This window comes from Acipenser ruthenus, chromosome 3, assembly GCF_902713425.1.
Source record: "Acipenser ruthenus chromosome 3, fAciRut3.2 maternal haplotype, whole genome shotgun sequence".
Lineage (NCBI taxonomy): Eukaryota > Metazoa > Chordata > Actinopteri > Acipenseriformes > Acipenseridae > Acipenser > Acipenser ruthenus.
The window spans coordinates 98,997,184-99,017,578 of NC_081191.1; the positions used below are offsets into that span (position 1 = coordinate 98,997,184).

General features: G+C 39.3%; 1 protein-coding gene across 4 annotated transcripts in view; it reads right to left on the reverse strand.

Moving 5' to 3' along the window:
• LOC117435459 (supervillin-like) overlaps positions 1-20,395 on the reverse strand; it is a 113,121-nt gene that overhangs the window by 32,995 nt on the left and 59,731 nt on the right. For all 4 annotated transcript variants that reach the window (XM_059019627.1, XM_059019636.1, XM_059019640.1 and 1 more), the window contains 9 exons: positions 12,037-12,954; positions 11,377-11,547; positions 10,734-10,762; positions 9,076-9,140; positions 8,029-8,168; positions 7,102-7,197; positions 4,831-5,080; positions 2,389-2,466; positions 496-1,186 (listed from right to left, as the gene is read on the reverse strand). In XM_059019627.1, coding sequence (XP_058875610.1) covers positions 496-1,186; positions 2,389-2,466; positions 4,831-5,080; positions 7,102-7,197; positions 8,029-8,168; positions 9,076-9,140; positions 10,734-10,762; positions 11,377-11,547; positions 12,037-12,954 — 2,438 coding nt within the window. The remainder of the gene's footprint in view (positions 1-495; positions 1,187-2,388; positions 2,467-4,830; positions 5,081-7,101; positions 7,198-8,028; positions 8,169-9,075; positions 9,141-10,733; positions 10,763-11,376; positions 11,548-12,036; positions 12,955-20,395) is intronic.

Consider the following 20,395-nt stretch of genomic DNA (forward strand, 5'->3'; position numbering starts at 1 on the left):
CAAATTGACGAGAAACTGTGAATCAAACAGGAAAACCATATTGTGTCTACAATGACATGTACAGGAGAACTGACAACCACATTCTGCAATCAATCTTCCTGTTTCAAGAAAACAGGAAATTGTTCTCTTTTTTTCTCATGATATACAATTTTTATATAGATACAATACATATGTGTGTATATATCCATAAAGGGTCAATATGTTAATGCATTTATTGTAAGGTTTGAATCATTTAACTGAACTGAAAAAATCGACAAGAGAAGGGACTAACATGAGGAGAATATTACATAAAATCAGTTGCTCACTTTTACATTAGCTGTTTATCTTAAAATACCACAATTGAAATTGTATTAAAAGCACAAAAGGTCTGCTCAACAAACACTTACATGGAAATACAGCTCGCTTAAAAGGAAAAAAAAAAAAAAAACACCACCACATGCCATGCTTTTGAGCAAAACCTGCTGTCTACAGACAAAAAACAACACAAAGCCTCACCTGATACGATTGTCTTGGATTTTCGAACACTCTCGGACTCAAACAGGTCCTGCGAGGGTTGCCTTTCTCTAAGAATCCCCCTTGCCTCCTGTCTCTCCAGCACAGCGCCACTTTCTGATCTCAGGAAACCCTGGGGCTCTGCCGGCTGAAAGGCTTCAGGGCTGAGCTGTTCCCTGCTGCTTCTGGGAGCGTCGTGCCTCAGCTCCCTGATCTCTGCATCCCTCTCGCTCCCACCTGGCTGCGCTGGGGGCTGCTGCTGCTGCTGCTTTCCGTCTCCCTCGGTAGATCGGTGCTTAACCTTGCTGCTGATGATGCTGCTGCTTTCCTGTGCTACAGCTCCTATCAGTTCTGCCGGTCGCTGGTCAGCAACAGAAAAGCTTTGAAACAGCCCTGTGATCTCTGGCTGCTGCTGCTGCTTCTCAGTTGTTAAGTGTAAAGGTTTGAGTTCTGGAGCTGCTACACTCTTCACAGAGAGATTGGCGCTGGCTGCAGTGCTGTGGTGCTTGGGTATGGATCTGTTGTAAAGCCCCTGGGTGGACGGCAAACTCTCCTCTCTCACTGCTTTGGATCTTCCAAGTTGTAGATCACCGGCTAAAGTTGTAGACAGCGTGGCAGCCTGAGTTGCTGCTGCTACTGATTTCACAATAGATGGTGATAAAGGTCCTATCTTTCCCCCTGCTCCGTTTTGCAGCTGTGGAAGGCAAGTTTTCGGCACAGTTGGTAACAATAACCTACAATATAATTGTCTGCTTCTTAAAGAAAGACTGAACCGTTATAATGTCAGTTAATCTGCTGAGCAATGAAAGTGGAGCATCACAATGACTCATTTCACATCCTGTTGATCAAAGCAGAGTCTTGGCTTAATGACATTTCCCATGAACAGGGCAGGTCATCATCACAAATCAAAACAATGCACTCTGAGTATAAGTGCAGGCAAGAGCAGTGTGCTTATAAATACCGCATGTATATATATATATATATATATTATATATATATATATATATAAAAATATATTTATTTTCCTTGAGAATTTCTAGGCTCTAGAATTTGTGGATGAAAGCAGTACAATGCAGTGCCATTACTTACAACAAGCATTTCAAACTTCAAGGGATTTATTTTTTCTCTTTTAATGATATGTTAAACATCCTGTGCTTGAACAAGTAAATAGTCATGCACAGTATTGAATAAAATACATGCATTTATAATAATGTAATTATATAAACAATTAGTGGGCTAGCTTTTCTATACCTTTATTCAACTAGAACTTCGTTATTTTTATGTAAATAAATGGTTTTCAAAACAAATCTGTGGTCTACAATAACAATCAAATCAAATGCAGACCCAGTTCAAGATATTCTCTGTCAGAGACACCACTCACAAGCCTTCAGTGTAGGTCATCAAGGACTAGATTCTGAGAACCTCAAGTACTTGTGGGGAAGAACGGTGTACTGGATACTAGCACCAAATTTCATTCAAATTCTGGAAACCGTTAATCAAGATTTTTTTTTATTTATGACATACATTCACAGTTCACTAAACTGTCCATGCACAGTTTCATGAAATTCAGGCAACTGGTACCTAATCTACAGCATTCATTAGACTGGAACATCACAAGCCAGCACTCACCGTAGGTCAACATAACTTGAATCAAACTTGAGAACAAAATGTGAAAATGAATGTGCATACAAAGTTATAGCACAAGCTGATGAACATTTCTGAAGTGCAACATGTATACATTTGTATATTCATGTACTTACAAAGCAGATCTACTCTATCCCAGATGCCGAGGATAATAAATCAAGTTTTGTTTTTAAAAGCACTGATTTCTGTGTGGAATATGCAGCAGGCGCGTGTGTAACAGAAGCAGTGCCACCACATGCACATTGCTCTTACTTGTACAGAGCGCATCTCTCTTTGCAGGTATTCTGGAATGCCATAGGCCATGGGGGTTGGAACTTGGGGCTCTACGTCCTGTGCCAGAAATATCATTTATTATTAACTTAGAGAATATTTATTTTTCCTTGAGAATTTCTGGGCTCTCTAGAATTTGTGGATGAAAGCAGCACAATGCAGTGCCATTACTTACAACGAGCATTTCATCCTTCAAGGGATTTTTTTTTCTCTTTTACTGACATGTTAAACATCCTGTGCTTGAACAAGTAATTAGTCATGCACAGTACTGAATAAAATACATTATGTATTTATTCATTTTTTATTTAATACATGTGCGTGTATTGACTCAAATGAGGCTAATTGTTGGGTCGCCTTTACTGCTTTTGCCTAAGCTTTGTCTTTTCTGTTGACAGAAAACTTCAGTGCAGTGAGTCAATAAGCAATAATAAATCATAAAAAAAAATTATATATTATATATATATATATATATATATATATATATATATATATATATATATATATATATATATATATATATATATATATATATATATATATATATTCATATTCTCAATGACTGAGACAATTAGACAAAGTGTTGCCTTTTGCTTCCATTCCACGTTACAGTATTTTTTCACATGATATTTAAACAGTTATTGGAAGTCACTTGTGTCAGTGACATGCCGTCAGAGCTACACAATTAATTTAAAATCAGGGGTTACTACTATCAGTCTGGAGTCAGGAAACCTAATGGTAACTGCAGATTCAGTCCAGAGGCTTGCATCAGGGAGCACAGCTTTCCAAAGTACTCAAGAATTACTTAATTCCCGGTCAGTTGTTCCTAGTTCTCACAGGAAATTGTCCATGAAAAGACTTAAAATTGTCTTTGTCAAAATTGAAAGTATGTTTTTGATTAAAATTCAACCAAGCTTTTCAATAACAAAGATTGGTTCTGCGTACATTGAAGGAGGTCAGAATCAAAAGGGGCTCTTTGTTTTTCGCTGCATCGGTGAAACTCACTGAAATCTAAGGCAGGCCTCAATATAAATCCACTTAAAAGGACACCTGATGCTTTAAAATGGGATGAACAACTGACGTGCCCCAACTGGCAGAGAGGATATCAACCCAGGCAATTATCTTTGTGCAACACACCATTGTGCTCATTGTACACAGAACTAGCTCATTGTACACAGAAGTAGCTCACACCTTGTTTTATAAGTATGTTATAAACAGATGGAGCTCCCCATGACCCACACCTGCTGTTTGTAGAAATACCCCAAGACTCTTAGAATGTCCTAACCAAAGTGTGTGACATTCAAAACGCAGTGCCCCAGACCGAGTTAACACTAGAACTACCAGGTGCAATTTAAATCATGTAATTCCCAAGCATTCTTGAAAAGAGAAAAGCTACTTCATTTATGTAACTAGATTTGGTTTCTTGTACAAAACTCTTTTTTCCTGTTCGTCAACACAATAAACTACATGTGAACAATTCTGATTTGTGAGGGTGGATTTAAAAAATAATTGAAAAAATAATTGTATAGAGGGGTGGCTAAGCATCGTACCATATGCGATACAGAAATGGGCATTACAGGGTTAAAAACTAAGCCTGTATGGTTCTTAGGTTTGCCTTACATTTTAACACTGTTTTATCTATTCAGATTTGCATATTTCTTTGATTTGAAAAAGGGAAGTGACATGACAGTGCTGTTATTGCCTGATAATGGTTCGTTTTGGGGTGCAATATATAATAACCTATTATATACCACTTTAACAAAATTATACAACTCCGGGTGCTCTTCCACTACAAAATAATGTTCATCTTATAAAAGGTTTCTCTTCTCTCCTCTGTATTCCATTTTACAGGTCGGTTGATTACAGCCATCCATACACTTTCTTAAAGTAAAATCGGCATATGCTAGTTTAACACTTTACCTCCCAACAATCTTTAAACTGAACGAATTCCATTTGAACCCCTCATTGAGCTCTTCTGCTAGTTTCGGGATGTCCAAAGTAGCTAGTGTAATTCTCATTGAATATTGTTTGATAAATAGGCAGGTGGTCTTATTGGATAAAGACTTGTACACGACATGAAGTGATAAACACCCTGCACTTGGCTAAAGTTTGTTGTTCTGATAATTAAGAGAGTCCATTTACCTAAACAGGGTGGCTTGGGCGTAACAGATCAGGGTAGGCAACACTGGCCCTGTAGGTTCTAACAATGTCCTAAATAAAAGGGGGTTCTAATGTATTTAAATCATTTACACATACAGAGGGCTCCTTCACTATAAAGGGGGGGAAAGTAAGCATCAGTCTTATCTAGAAGTAGTTTCCAAACTACAGTATACGAACAAGGAGCAATGCATTAAATCTTTGGTGGAATAATCATCCAGGACCAGAGCTGCCTACACCTGCAATACACATTATTGGCTCTCTAAATACCTGCTCAACTTCTCCGAGTGTGATGGGCTGTGTCTGGTAACGTGTGTTCGCCCTCCTCTGCCGGAGATCGGCTCTGCTCCTGGACGCCACTTTGGTGTTCGTTTGTGACAGGCGATTGAACAGGGCCATCTTTTCTGACAGGCTGAGAGTTGAAAGGTCAGGCTCATCTGGTCCTTGTTCTTCAGTGGTACATTTGGCTTCCCTGGCCTGCTCTCTTGCTAAAGCATTCTGCTGTGAAGATGCTTGCAAACTAAGAGAAAGATAAAAAATAAAAGTTTGCATTCAAGACCTTCCCTCCACCCCTTCCCTAATTAGTTGTGAGGTGCTAGACTTTCATCAGTGATCTATAGATAGATAGATAGATAGATAGATAGATAGATAGAGATAGAGAGATAGATGACACACTGTAGTTAGTAGCAACATTAACACACATTTATGGTTGCACTACTTCCTGCTTTTTGGGGGAGAAAAGTTCAGCAATGTGAATATCCGGAGAAGAAATGTGTGTTGTGTTCTAATATTGCCATTATATTGCATCAACCGGTCCTGTCCAATCTGCTTAATTTTGCTCAGGATGCTTATAAAGTTGGTTATTTTTGTTTTTTAATGAATCCCCATTACTGAACTTTAACATCACAATTGCGTTCATGTGCAGTATTTGGCCAAGTAAATCCCTACATATAAATAAATACATAAAAAAAACACATCTAAAAACATGCCAGAAGATTAATTATGGTTTTGAAAGTAAATTAGTAATATTTTAACAGCCACCCCAACAGTGCAAGATCCAATGTGTTACAAGAGGTGTACTGGGAAAATGATATCATCCTCAACTCCATTTTCTTTGGATCTTAATTGCTTTCTACAATATTTCCACCCAAATGTAACTCGAGTTTATCCAGAAACGAGTTCCTAATGGCAATAAGCTAAATGAGTTTAATTTGAAATTGTGGGGTATCACATTTTTCCAGAACACCAAAAGAAGATTGTCCAGAGAGAACAAACCAAAGCATTGTTTATGCAACATGGGCTTACTTCTTAAAGACCAGAAGATGGTGCTGTGTAACCAAGCTAGTCATTTTATCAAACATTAAATGTTTGGAAGAGTATGGAAACTCACACATCGTCTCTAATTAAAGAATGACGAAACAGTTTTGCAAGGAAAATTAACAATTAAATATTTATCTCAAGAGTTAGCATGGCATTGTGACTCTACCCCTACCCCAAAACAAAAGTCATTAACCTTTGAAAGACAGTTGTTTTTAACATCTAGTTAAGATATTTTTGTTCTCAATGAGAAAACGTACATTTTTGCCATATTAACTTGTGCAGTACATACCACATTATTTTCTTCCATCTTGACATGCAAATTAAGATGATTTACTTTTATGCTTAACTCTTTACATGAAATTTGAATAGTAGGTACAAGTAGGAAAACTGGTATTCACTGAGAAGGTCACTGGACTCCAATTCTTTTGCGTCTGCGAGCTGTTGGAAGGGTCTGCTACTGTGGCTACAGGGCTTAACAGCAGAAATTAAATCCGTAAAAATCCAGCAACTGGGCTGGCAGCTTAACTCTTTCGTCCTGCTGATAGCCAAAGGATCAGCCGGACCGACTCTGCATCACCTCTGGATTCTCTTCAAAGACACAACCATAAATAGGCTGCTTGTTTTGACTTCCAGGGGAGTGACAATGACAGGTACAGTGCAGGTGCAGCAATGAAGGAACACACAGCACTGTCGATTACAATCTTTTGGTTAACATTCCTTTCTAATTTTGAAAAGGGCTTTGAAAGAGATTTTAAAAGTTACAATGAGAAGAACAATGACAGGTCCGTTATTTAAACAGTTGCAGGAGCATGTGGGGATGTGAAACGCTGTGTTTTCCGGAACCCCGCTACTTACTTTTCAAGAACAATGTTATTAGTGTCGACACCAACAGCCTACTCTCTCTTAAAAGGGTTGTGCTTAAAATGTGTGTGTGCACACAAAGAATCGTACACAAGTCTGAAATGTACTTTTGGGGAAAACAAAAGAAAACTATGCTTTACTATTGTTGTACTGTAGAAGAGATACTGGCCTAATCAAAGTTATGACAAGCATACAGTGTATTACCTTGTATTTATTTACTTAATGTAGTTAGTTTTAAAAGATGTTGGTTCTCCCGCACCTACACATGCACGTGATCATTTATTTTTGGCAAGAAGGCACTGTCCATTCAGAATGGTTAGTAAAAAGGCTCAATCTGGCATGCGCATGTCATCCAAGTACCTGATCCTTTGCACACTGGTGCTTACTACAGTGGGGCTAGGGATTCTCGCTACTGTTGTGTGGACAGTCACAGTTTGTGAGGCAGGGGCTGGTACGCTATACAAAGGATGGGAAAAAAGGGTCAAAAGAAAAGCATGGAACTGGAGAAAAGAAAACACAGCACTGAAATCAATGAAGCAGGAGGGGGAAAAGGTTATACTACAATGGCAGGTTTGTGCAAATCTACTACCATATGACAAAAGGAAAACAGGCAGCTGGTAGAGCAATCAGGAGGAGATCATACAAACAGAAATCTCAGCTGATAGAAGGTGGCTAATTGCTAGGATTTCTCATAACAGCACTTGTAGAAAACCGAGATGCTGATAAACAGAATATGTATAAAGAACCATGCTGTAAGTGTTACAATTAATTAAAAACCTTGAACGCAACAACTGAACAGTTATCTATAAGCAAATCACACAATGCAATGTTTAATGCACATTTAAATGAACACTTTTTCTACTCTTTAGATATTTTTTTTGTTTCTGGATCAGCATTAAAACTTCACGTTATTAAATTGCTTTATAGTGCATTTCTTCTTTAATGAAACAGCAGACCTCACATGAAGGGTGCCCACAATAGTAAAATTAGCAACAAAGACAATGTCATTTATTTTGGTTGTAAAAAAAAAAAAAAATCATTAAGATCATAGAATAAATACTGTATAAAAACATTTGAACAGCAAAGTCCTGGTCAGCCTGCGTCCTGCCAAAAGAAAAGCTGTTTATCTGCCCATTTGCACCCTTCTCTCTGAGGTGCTATTCTGTTCCCAGGAGCACCTGGATTCTGCTGAAATCTTGACAACCTATATAAATCAACCTGCTAATGGGTGGAACTTCAAATCTTTAAACTGGACCCAAGATGACCAGCATTTTTACAGACACCTACGTGGCGGCGATGACGACTTCCTCAGTGGTGATGGGCTGCGTGCGCGAGCGATCCTGCGTGCGCCTCAGGCGTCTTTCCACAGCAGCATTGCGAGAACGAGGCTTTGGCACGGGAGCAGAGTCAATGCTCTTTTCCAATTCCTAAAAAGAACAAACAAGTAAAAAAAAAAAAAACACACATCCAGATTCCAATTCTGCAATTTATTTTCTGTGCTCATCACTACTATCATATACTGTCCAAGTATGTTAGTTACATTCCCCCACCATTCCCTGTAAATACAAAATCAGAATCGTCACCAAAAAAGGAATGACTTAAACCCACCACACGTCAAAATATAAGAGGGACATACTGAAGGACGGCCAGACAGAGTGCTGAGAGAGTGGGTACTGGAAAAGCTTGGGACAGACAAAACCATGCGACAAAACATAGTTTTATTTTTCGGTCAAGGTTATAAGAAGGAAGGAAGGATGAATAGAAGACGACCTCTATTTGGATTGGTAGATAATATTTAGGCATCTGCAGGTGCTGCTTGAGGGCACCTCGCGGAAAGCATGCAATCGAAACGTTTAGTGCTAAAACTCAGAGACCGTGGCAGTAACGGACCCTCCGATGAGAAGAAGAAAGGATAGTGAACGACTTAAGGCCTAAAAGAGAGCCAATATATTTTTCAAATACCTAACAGTGAAATAAATTAGGCTGTACACCGGTCTGTGTTCACTGGGCAGCCTTGTAGAGAAGTAGTTATGTATTATTATCGAGAAGTAATACATTTGTTTTAATCTGGACCAAAAGGAACATAAGGCTATGTATGTCACACCTTTTGGGAAAACGACTCTGCTGGAAAACAAGTGAGTAAGGATCTTGGAATTTCAACACAGGGAGGGGATGAGGGTAAACACCATCTCTCTGCATAGCATTAAAGATGCGCCACAAGCACAGATGTAGTCACAACTCGGTACGATGCCGGCAAAGGTTATTACTCTAAGCAATGCCCACAGGAGCTGTTGAACAAACGATCTCAATGGAGCACAAAAACAAGCCGATTACCCTGAAAAGTGACCTCTTGGCAGCAACGCTCATCTTGGCTCTCTCATCAAGCTTCTCCTCGTCCGCTGCAAGAGAGGGAAAGAGCAAAACAATCAGAATGAAAGAATACTTTCACACCACTATTAGAACAAGATGTTTGACAATAATAACAAGGTTGAATGGCAGTGGAGCACAGCTGTAGGAAACCCACAGGGAAAAGTATAGCACAATAACAGGAATGCATATTAAAACAGATCGTTTGGCTGCATAGTGGATTAACTGGGGGTGAATGCACTCCACCTTACCTAAAATGAATGCCTGGTTTCATTTTCCAGTTAATACTTTGATTATACAGTTGTAGTCAGAATTTTTCATACCTCAGTTGGAAATAATTTCTAATTTATAGAAATTTCTCAAACAAAGAATTTTAGGAAAAATCTTCTTGACTGCCAAAGATAATCAAAGTGAACAGGCTGCAAGTGGGACTGGGGTTTCCACTTCAACCATAGGTCGACTATCGCATGGTGAAGGTCTCAAATGGTCGCAGGCCAAGGAAAGTCACTCTTAGGAAAATGTCACAAGGACAAATCGCTTAAAAGTGTGCAAAAAGGCATTTGAACAATGGATACAAGTTCTTGTCAAAGGTTTTGTGGATTGATTAACCAAAAAAAAATCAAGCTACTTTGTCATGCTGATAGTCGGTACGTTTGGCGAAAGTCTGGTGAGGCGTACAAAGAAAAACCTTACCTACTGTCAAGCATGGAGGTGGTAATATCCTTCTATAGGGCTGTTTTTCCTCTAATGGCACAGGAATTTTAGTTCCAATACATGGTAAAATTGATTCCATAGCATACCAAAAGATATTGGCCAATCATCAAAACCCTCCGCTAAAAAACTTGGTTTAAAGCACAACTGGACATTCCAACACAACAGATCCAAAGCACACATCAAAATCTACTTCAGAATGGTTAGAGAAGAATAAAATCAAGGTTCTGGAATGGCCTAGTCAAAGTCCCGATCTAAATCTGATTGAGAATCTTTGGTATGAGTTGAAGGAGGCTGTGAAGAATGGTTTAAAAAAAAAAAAAAAAAAAAATCACCAAAGAATCATGCCAAAAGCTCATTGACAAATAACCCAAATCGTCTAAAAGAGGTTATTATTGCTAAAGGTGACTCAACTAGCTATTAATTTCATTTTCCTTGTCAGGGTATGAATACCTTTGAATTAGCATTTTTGGAGTTTTGCAAAAAAAAATGCTGAAATAAATAATTTGTAGACATCTATTTCTTGTAACGTTTATTATCCACAAAAGCAAAAACTGTTGTTACAAAAGATTTTGCCTAAAATTCTTCGAGACATTTCTAGAAATTATAAAATTTCCATTGGGGTATGTAAACTTTTGACTACAACTGTATGTATTTTTTAGCTCTTTCAATATTGATATTAAATATGCTGGACCCGCAGCAAGAAATGAAGTAGAAAAGACGACGGTGGTGGGGAAGTGCAAGAGCCTCCCTCTATTCCAACAGCAAACAAACAAATAATAATCCAACAAAAACCCTCATGACTGCACTGAACAATGCAGTTGTTGTACTTTTAATCTGTAAAAGTTTATTTATATATATATATTTATATATATATATATAAATAAAAAAAAAAAAAAAAAGAAAAAACATACCTTCATTATTTTCAGGACCAAGGCGTGACCTGCGAGTTAGAAAAACAATAATTCAGAATCACAGGATTTCAACTTTTTTTCTGGTGGAAGGAAAAGCAGCAGCAAATGCGTAACAGATAATGGTGTTCTCTAAAAGGGAGAATTGCTATGATTTAGCAGAGCTGAAATGCAGCAGATTCCTCATGAGTGAAAATGTGATGGATGATTAGGAAACGACTTGGAATCAGCGCCCCGAATAATTTGCTAAACCCATTAGAACTAAAACTGCTTCCAAACCGAGGAAGGACGAGCACTTCAAGGAGTAAACAATGAGCGATTCAGAAAGTGCGGTCACATGGGCCAGTTATACAGTGAGTTTTCAGTCTCTTGTTAGTCCCCCACAACCTCCTTATTTTCTTAGAAAGGAATTCTAACAATGTTCATAAATATATTCATAATCCCATTTGATAAAAAAAAGTGGATTGGTTATTTTAAATTAAAAAAAAAAAAGGATGAAAATTCATCACACACAAAATATGAAATAGTATGTAATGTATGAGGCCAGGGATTGTGTTACCCTGTTGTGTCTTTATACAGTACGAAGTAGGAGTATCTTGGTTTAGATGAGATTTAACTTTTTTCACATTATCTGTCATCAGCCTACCTATCTGATTCCAGTCGCTCTGATGAAGTGACAGGCTGAGTCCTAAACCTTTCAGAAGTCTTTCTACTTTCCCCAGGAGAAATATAGCGCCTTGGCTTCCGAGCACCCCTTTCTCGCTCAGTTTTGGAAGCCGAATCAAGACCTGATGTTGACAGCTCTACCTCAGCTTCCCTTTAAGCGCATGAAATCAAAATGACATGGAGAAGAGAGACAAGAGATGGGAGAAAAGAGAAAAGGGAGGCAGTGAAAAAGCAAAATTGCAAGAGGAAGCATACACCCACCCCACCCCTGTTTTTTTTTTTTTTGTTTAGTTTTTTAATTCGCACAACATAGGTTAAAAACAATAAAATCACACCACAGCCAACACCATGCATGGATGTTTTGCACACATTCCAACTATAGGTCACCACTAGAACAGACACAAAGCAAACATGGCAGGATTAGACACCATCCACCCCCCACCCCCCCAGCTCCCGATAATTGCACACAGTGAGTCAAGCTTTAAGGTGTCATATTTTGGTCAAGACAGCAAAAGCACTTGGATGTTTTGACGTTGTTTAATTTGATGAAAGGCTGATTAAGTCCGTGCAAGTAAAACTGCAGTGATTTAAAAAAAAAAAAAAAAAAAAAAAAGTGAGTGCATTCCAATATACCACCTACAGTTCTTGTTTCTTGCTGGAAGCGGCTGTTTCCAGGTAGGAGTGTCTGAGCTGGGAGACTGACACCCGTGTGTCTACTGAGCTGAGTTCTCCGTTTTGCACGCGACTGGCTTCAGGACTGTGGAACAACATCTCTCTCTTTGGGGCCAGTTCTAGATTTCTGAAGACCGACACCTTCTGCGCCACTCCAAAATCTGACATGGAGCGCGTCAGCATTTTGTGCTTCGTTGTCGAGGCATCTTGGCCCGGACCCCTTTGCCTTGCCGGACCCAACGCTGCTCCCCTTTGAAAACACAGGACGGCCTCGCTTCTTTCCATGCTGTCCTTCGTTTGGGTCTGCTGCTTTGAGATTTCCACCGCTCTGGGAAGCTCTTCGAAGGTCGGGCTTGGCCTGCGTCCAACGTGTGAAGCAGCACTGGGCTGCTCCTCTTCCAGGACCCTGCAGGGGTCCTCCTGGTTCTTCTCTCTCTTGCGGATTTCTGAAGGCAGGACTGCTTTCCTGCTCTTGAGGAGGCACGATGTTCGGAAAGGGTGCTTTTCCTCCAGCAGGTTTCCAAAGCTTTGATCTCGCTCAGACCATCTCTCGGTCTCGTCTTCGCTCAAACCCTGGACTTTTGCTTCAGAGCTGGAGGCAACTGGCATCAGAAGATTGCTTTGGGAGCATCTGTCCCCCTTTTCACCCATTGTCACAAACCTGGCACTCTGAACTGGGCCAGCAGGCTGGACAAAGCCATACACCGGTTTGCGCACTGCACCCAAGTGGACAGCAGCAACCCTATCAAAGGCAGAAGTTTCCGACTGGAAAGGCATGTAATGAGCTGGCACCCGCGGATGTCTCCTGGAAGCTGTAGTTTCTGTGACAAGTTCGGGGCTTCCTCGAACGCCTTCCGCTTTTGCCAGCCTCTCTCTAACTTTAATTCTTTAGGGGAAGAAAAGGATTAAACTTAATACCAGCTTGCTAGATCTATATCATGGGGTAACCATCTTTAAAAAAAAAAAAAAAAGTAAGATTTAGATTTGAACAAATTGCATTAAATGGATTTCAAGATTATCCCAAAGCATATTTTCAGTCAAACATATTGTGAAGATTTACACTTACTAAATTAAAAAAGCATATTAATATTACATCTAAATAAATAAAAACAAATAAACAAGCAAATAGAAATACCCAAAAACATTACAGCAGATGGTCCTTGCAGGCTCCTTGTAAGCTCCAAACGACTAAATTGAAAATATTAGAATCTAGATGCCTACTGTATATAGATGACTGCTGACTGATTGCGTGTAGGAATTCTTGAAGTCATATTGTTGACACTGTTAGAATTATTACACAAATGTAGAATTACACTTTACCTAGCAACTACATTCAATTATAGAAACTACATACAAATACATACAGTAAATGACAAATTATGAAAACAAATGATTTTACAGAAGGGGTGGGGATTGCTCATTTTTCCTCAATTAGACCCATTACTTAAATATCTCATTATCCCTGAATATATAATCTTTTCCACTATGCAACAAAGTGTAATGAGCAAGACATCTCACAAGTAGAATGGTACCGCAAAATGTTCTCCTTCTTCTAGGAAAGCAGGACAACTGGGGATGGGGATTCTGTTGCCAGATAACATCACTCAGATTATTAGCTCACTAACTATCTTGCATTATTTAGTGAGCTAAGGATTTTAATGAACAACCTCTCACACAAGTTCAGTGATTCTCTAAATATGAATAATTTACTACCAATGCTGAATGACTGGGTCGATCTTTCGTTCTCTGTTATACCCAAAGAAACAATTTTCCTGAGTGGTGACTGCCCAGACAAGTAAAATACGCAACGCAGGCAGTCCTTAGCCAGAAATGTATTTGGAGGGTAACGTGAAGAGAAAATGTAATTCCATGGTAGTTTGTGGATCATATCTGAAGTACCACTGCACTTGTGGGGCAGACTGCTCCGAGACAATTATCTATTCAGGGATACCAAGATATTTAGTGAGAAAGTTGTCCGAGTGAGGTTATCCGGCAACAAACTCCCCATCCTCAGTTTCACTGCTTTCCTAGAAAAAAGGAGAACATTTCAGGGTACCAGTCTACTTGTGAGAGGTCTTGCTCATTAAAATATTTAGCATACTTTAAAAAAGAGGAGACAATGATCTATTCAGAGACACCAGGGTATTTAGTAAGTAAAGGGTCTGAGTGAGGAAAAATTGGCAATAAAAACCCCCACCCCTTCACTTGCTGCAAATCATTTGTTGTTTTCGTAGTTGTTTGTCTTGGTACTGTATACACCTGTATAAACACATTCAAAGGTGATTTTTCATGGAACCAGGTAAAGAATAATAAAATCACCTCTAGGTATCCCTAAACTACAAGAGAAAGGCAACACTTAATGGTTTTGAAACATGTTGACAACGTCCACATGTTCCTCCTCCAGAACAATAATCCTACCACTTGAGGCTCTTCAGTAAAAATCAAGAGCAGTGAATATTTAAACAAACAACAAAACACGAACTGAATGGGAATGGTCTGGAAATCTTATCCATAAACCTGTACTGCACCTTACACCGCGGAAAAAAAAAAGCACCATAAATGTAATGCAAGAAAATCATCTGGTGACAAGCAGCTCCTCTATATGAAAAGCAGCCAGGGATTATGGAATAACGTGGCATGCCATAAAGGGTTACTTTCCAACCGGTCCGTAATCCTTGATAATTCCCTCTGCACAAGTTTTAATGGATAATTATTATTTGATTGAAATAAGGTTGATTTGTATTGTGTCTGTCTCTACCTCTCTCCATCACACTAACAGATTCAGTTTCATCAGAAGCACTACAGTAACAACTCTGTCAACCCCCCTCTTCACCTGTCCATGGTACTCAATAAACACAGTTAACCTGGCAGCCGTGTCTTCAGTTTGCTTGAGCCAAGCTACGACTCATAAGTCCACAACTCTTCCAGCCACTGAGCCTGCAAATATTAGTGTTCACGCTCCTAACCTATTTGTTTAGTTTTTTCTTCTTTGGAGTCATTTAGTGGAATGCCCTTTCAAAGTTACTAAAAAATAATAATAATAATAATAATTCTGCATCCGTAACTGGTTGAACGGCTCACAAGCTGCCCTGCTCATCACTTTCACCCTTGATTCAGTTTGCCTTTACTATCCACAAGTTCAAGGTAAACTCATGAAATCCCAATTGTACAATCTTCAGATATTAAGAGATCAACCCAAGGACAAAGAGAGAGGGAGAGGGAGCAAACTTTAACACATCGTTTCATCCTTCTTTATTGCTCAAGCATCCAAAACAAAAACCTTGAGCCCTTTTTCAGAAATAAATAGTATGATAGTCTGTTTGGAAATGTATTGGCTCATAAAACATACAGATCAAAAGTAACTAGTATGTCACAGCTGAGCAAAAGGCAAGTGCCCAATCAGAATTACACAATTACAGATTGCCCAGCTTCCCTTTTGGGTAGGGAATGGTGTTGAGCTCAAAACAAAAAACACGGTAACCTTTCTCTAAGACAACTCCTGGAGCTCAAATCCATTCGCAGTGAATCTTTAATAACTACAAAAGGCTTTCAAATGTGTGACATGGACACTTTCTACACTGCCTCAAGTTAAACAACTCTAAAATGAAGACACAGTGATGAGGTCTAGGTACAGAGCCAAAGCAGCCTCATTAAGACTGTTAGTAAGAGACTGGGTTCTGTGTTTTCAGACCCCAAGCACCTATACAGTACTTACAGCTATGGCCAGTTTTGCATCACCTATAAATTTTAGGATTGAGACCATTTATATATATATGTAAAAAAAAAAAAACCCACAACACAATACCTGTAAATCTTGTTTAAGATCATGTCATCAAAGAAACTACAAATTATATCACAAAAGTCTACCGGAAGCCATAACAGTAGTACAGTATGTCTGTGCTGTGCTCACCGAGGCTGGTGAGCACGGACACACACAGCTGCCAGGAGCGCCAGCCTGCATGGTCTTTCAAGTTCATCTAACCAGGACTTCTACAAGGAATGTGTTTGTGGTGGCATCAGTTATAAAAAGACAAGATGACAAGAATGATGGTTGCCGACTCATGTTTGACTAACGCGCTCACCCACACCTACAGACAGTTCCCATCTTTACATACAAAAGAAACAATTAAACATTGCAGTGGCATTTTGCTGAATTAAATTCATGCAATTATACTTTTAGCAGAATTGCAAGGAAAACAGAAAAATGTAAAAGAGAACTAAGAATTTGGTGGGAAAAAAAGCATAAAAAAAAAGGTACACCAAGTTGTGCAAAAAAAAAGGTAAAAATCATTTGAGGGGAAAAGCACAAACATTTTAAATGTGTTCTGGTTTCAAATTAGTATCATTAGCAAAATGTTAAAAAGGGGAAACTTATTTAAAATTGTGCATGTGGACCATATTCAGGGTGCCAAACAATGAACAGCACACAGGCGAACTGAAGAGCACAACCGTGTCTAAACGCAACTCAACTTTTATAAATATAAAAACAAACGTAAATAGTGAACATATTTTTTAATACAAAGGTCACATCACCTACCGTGCTTTCGCTTTATTTTTTGTGTAAATTAAAGAATTTTAGTGGAAACAGTTAATATCCTGTGGAGGTGACAGCTGTAGTGGGTAACTATACGCGACAACAGCAACCTTCTATCAATACACTACAACTGTCACACATGTAATGAAACAATTACATCTGTAGCATTCAGGCTTGACATTTTGCATTCAAATGATTAGTTAGCGTAGGTTGTGCTATGCAGGTTTTTTTCTGTGTTGCTTCTGGTTTGGTACGACTGATATTTGACCTTTTTTTTGTTACATGGAGGCCATACACTACGTTCTATCATTATTTCAATTAATTTTATAAGTCATTAAGAATGTGTTCAGGTTATAACAAAATTGATGAAATGAGTTAGGAGTCATGTTAGGAATAGTCTAAGAATTGGACAAGTCCACACCCAGCAATACCTGGAGGGCCAGTTGATAAGAGAAGGTGTCTCGCCTTCTGAATCTTTCTGAAGAAACCACTCACTCTTTGGTTTTACCACGAGGCTACATAGAAATGTGGCAAAAGACAGCTTGGGTCAATCTGGTGTCAAAAGTAAAACGGTACACAAACACAGACACACATAGTGTACAGTACATCACCTCCCACGCTTACTGCAGTGCAGCAACCTCCTCAAACTCTTTCCTCAAACTCTTCCTTACTCTGTCTTCTAGAGACCACACTATATTGAATAAAACCGTATACCTCTGGAAGCCTCTTTTACGCCTATCTTAAGAGAGCACAGAGATATTTCTTCAGCACATCCACAGAATAGTCGTTTTGGTTACTGCTCTTCGGTGCAGTCTTGGATACAGAGGCACCTGGCGACTAAGAACCTTTTATCAGCCTAACAGTCAGATCTGCCATCTGAAACTGACATGGGACAGGGAGATGCACTGTTTATATATGAAAGAACGTCCAGGATGCATTGCAAGTGAAGCATTGAAAAGAAGGGCTGTAATTTCGTTACTATGCTTGCTTACAATAACTGCAGTACATTACCCCTGATTCGTTATTATTATTATTATTATTTATTTCTTAGCAGACGCCTTTATCCTTACAACTGTTACAAGATATCAAATTATTTTTACATACAATTTCCCATTTATACAGTTGGGTTTTTACTGGAGCAATCTAGGTAAAGTACCTTGCTCAAGGGTACAGCAGCAGAGTCCCCCACTTGGGATTGAACCAGCGACCCTCCAGTCAAGAGTCCAGAGCCCTAACCACTACTCCACACTGCTGCCCGTTAACTACATCAGCTGAACTGTTGGCACCATGATGGCTGAAATCTCATGTGAACTTTTCGTTGAATACACTCAGAACAGCGTTGCCAATTTGGCGAATTTGTCACTAGATTCGGCGACTTTTTAAACACAATGGAGATTTTATACATGTGAATGTGACACGTCTCTAATACAGCTACTCTGAATTAAATCTAGTGACATTCTATTCTAAATAGAAAACACTCATAAATTTATGATTTCCATTACACGAGAGTAGATGTTAAAACTTCATGCTGATTTGAACTCGGCTCTCGCCAAGATAAGCACCAACTAAGACGCAGCTTTACAGTAAACTAATGTGATCCATATGTGTCTCCATCCATTTACGTTTCCTTCCATATGATGATGTAGATATCCTTCTGTCTGGTGTTAATGGCTGAAGTGTAATGCTGGCTCCAGGGATCAGCTTATTTTGCCTCCCTGGCGCATCAGCACACACAAGCCTGATTAAAGCCTGCTCCCCATACTACGATTTGCCTATATTCTCCCAACGCAAGCTCCACTGCTGTTCCTATAGGATACTGTCGTGTTGACCACAGATGCGCTTTTGCCTGCCCGCCTTTCCCCACAGCTCCACCACTCAGAGGTGACACCTTTATGATTGACATGGTACATCAGCTACCCCGCGTCGACGCTGGCGGGGGACCGACGTGCATAACTTTTCACGTCGTGTGGGTCAGTATCTAGCAAAACAGTTGTCTTTTTGAAGAAAATGGCAGAAAAGTCATCTAGAAAACTACGAGCAACATTTCCGGGAAGCCTGGTAAAAGGAGGATGCTTTTAAAGAACTGGCTTAAGTATGTTCCTGGCACTACAAGCAAAGCTTATTGCAAGCTTTGTAAAACCTCTTTAAATGCAAAAAAGTCAGACCTGACTAAACACGCAAATATGGCAAAACACATTGAATGTGAGAAACCATATTCGGATGCCAGACAGCTGCGTATTGATTAATTTTTCTCATCATCATCAGGTAATTTAGCTGTTGGAGAAACTGAAGCAGCTTTGGCCTTCTATATTGTTGAACACAGCGCAGTGTACAGTGTCGATCATTTAACCGAGCTGTGCAAAGCTCGATTTAAGTATTGCCATGCATCTTGTCTGAGGCTGCATAGGTCTAAATGTTCGGCTATCATTAATGATTCATTAGGGTCTCATTTCATCAATGAGCTAGTGTCAGACGTGGCAGTCCATTCAGCTTACTTATAGATGAATTTAATGACATTTCTGTGGTCAAGATTCTTGGAGTTGTTATAGCATATTTTAGTGTGAAATAAAAATAGATTGTTTCAAGATTTCTAAGTGCTGTGGAACTTGAAGAATTCACAGCAAATGGAATAGTTTCAGCTCTGAAGAACTGCATTTCAATGTTGGGGCTAGACCTAAAAAATCTTACTGGGACAGACAATGTCTCATTAAATGACAGGGATAAATAATGGTGTTTATGCAATGCTAAAATCTGAAATTCCCCACCTAGATCTGGTGCGGTGTGTTCGTCACAGTTTAGTACTGGCAGTCTCCCGTGCTTATGAATAGTCGCTTCCTAAGTTTTTTAGATTTTTTAGTTAAGGAGACTTGCAATTGGTTCTCCCACAGTGCTGGAAGGCAAATAACATACAAGAAGGCATTCGCTGCAATAAAGGACGGGGCAGAGCCTCAGAAGATATTGCGGGCATGCTCGACCAGGTGGACTTCTGCTGAGCCAGCGGTACGGAGAATCCTCCAACAGTGGCTTGAACTGAAAACACTGTTTGCTGTTGCAGGTGAGCGAATGAGAGCTGTTACATGGCAGAACAGCTCTACCGCCTGTTTTGTGATCCACAAAGTCGGCCATTTTTAATATTTATAAAAAATGTGCTGTAAGAGGTGCAGGCTGTCAACAAAACATTCCAGGGTAATAACGTTGATCCAAGTTAATTGACAGACTTGTCAGGCTTGCCACATCACTTGGACGCAGTGTAACACTTCCTACAGCACAGGTTGATTTTCTCACAGATGACATTTCGCCAGCATCTGGATCCTAATCCACAACTTGGATATGAAACCGAAAAAGCAATCAGGGTCGATTCTGTGCCAGAAGCAGCAAAAGAGGCAACACAAGGGTGCTGTGTTAACTTCACAGTGCTACTGTTACAGGTGATTCAGAATCGTTTGCCAAACAATATAAAAATCTTACGGGAAATGTCTTATGTGTTGGTGAGGATCTTCGACATACATATAAATCAATAACGGAGCTGGCAGAATTGTTTGCGACATCCCCAGAGGAAATCAACAGAATTGAGTTTCAGTGGTGCGACATACACTATATCCAGTGGGAAAATGTTGATGACACTGAAAAGTTCTGGTGTGAAGTGGAATCCTACAAAAGATGCTGCAGGTGAGAACCCCGCTTACTGTTATTACTCTGACAAACAGCTTATCCAATTATGATCTTTCAGTTTTGTATTTAATATAATTTTTTTTTCTCAATAAAACCTTTTTTCCCCTAAACAGTGTAGAGT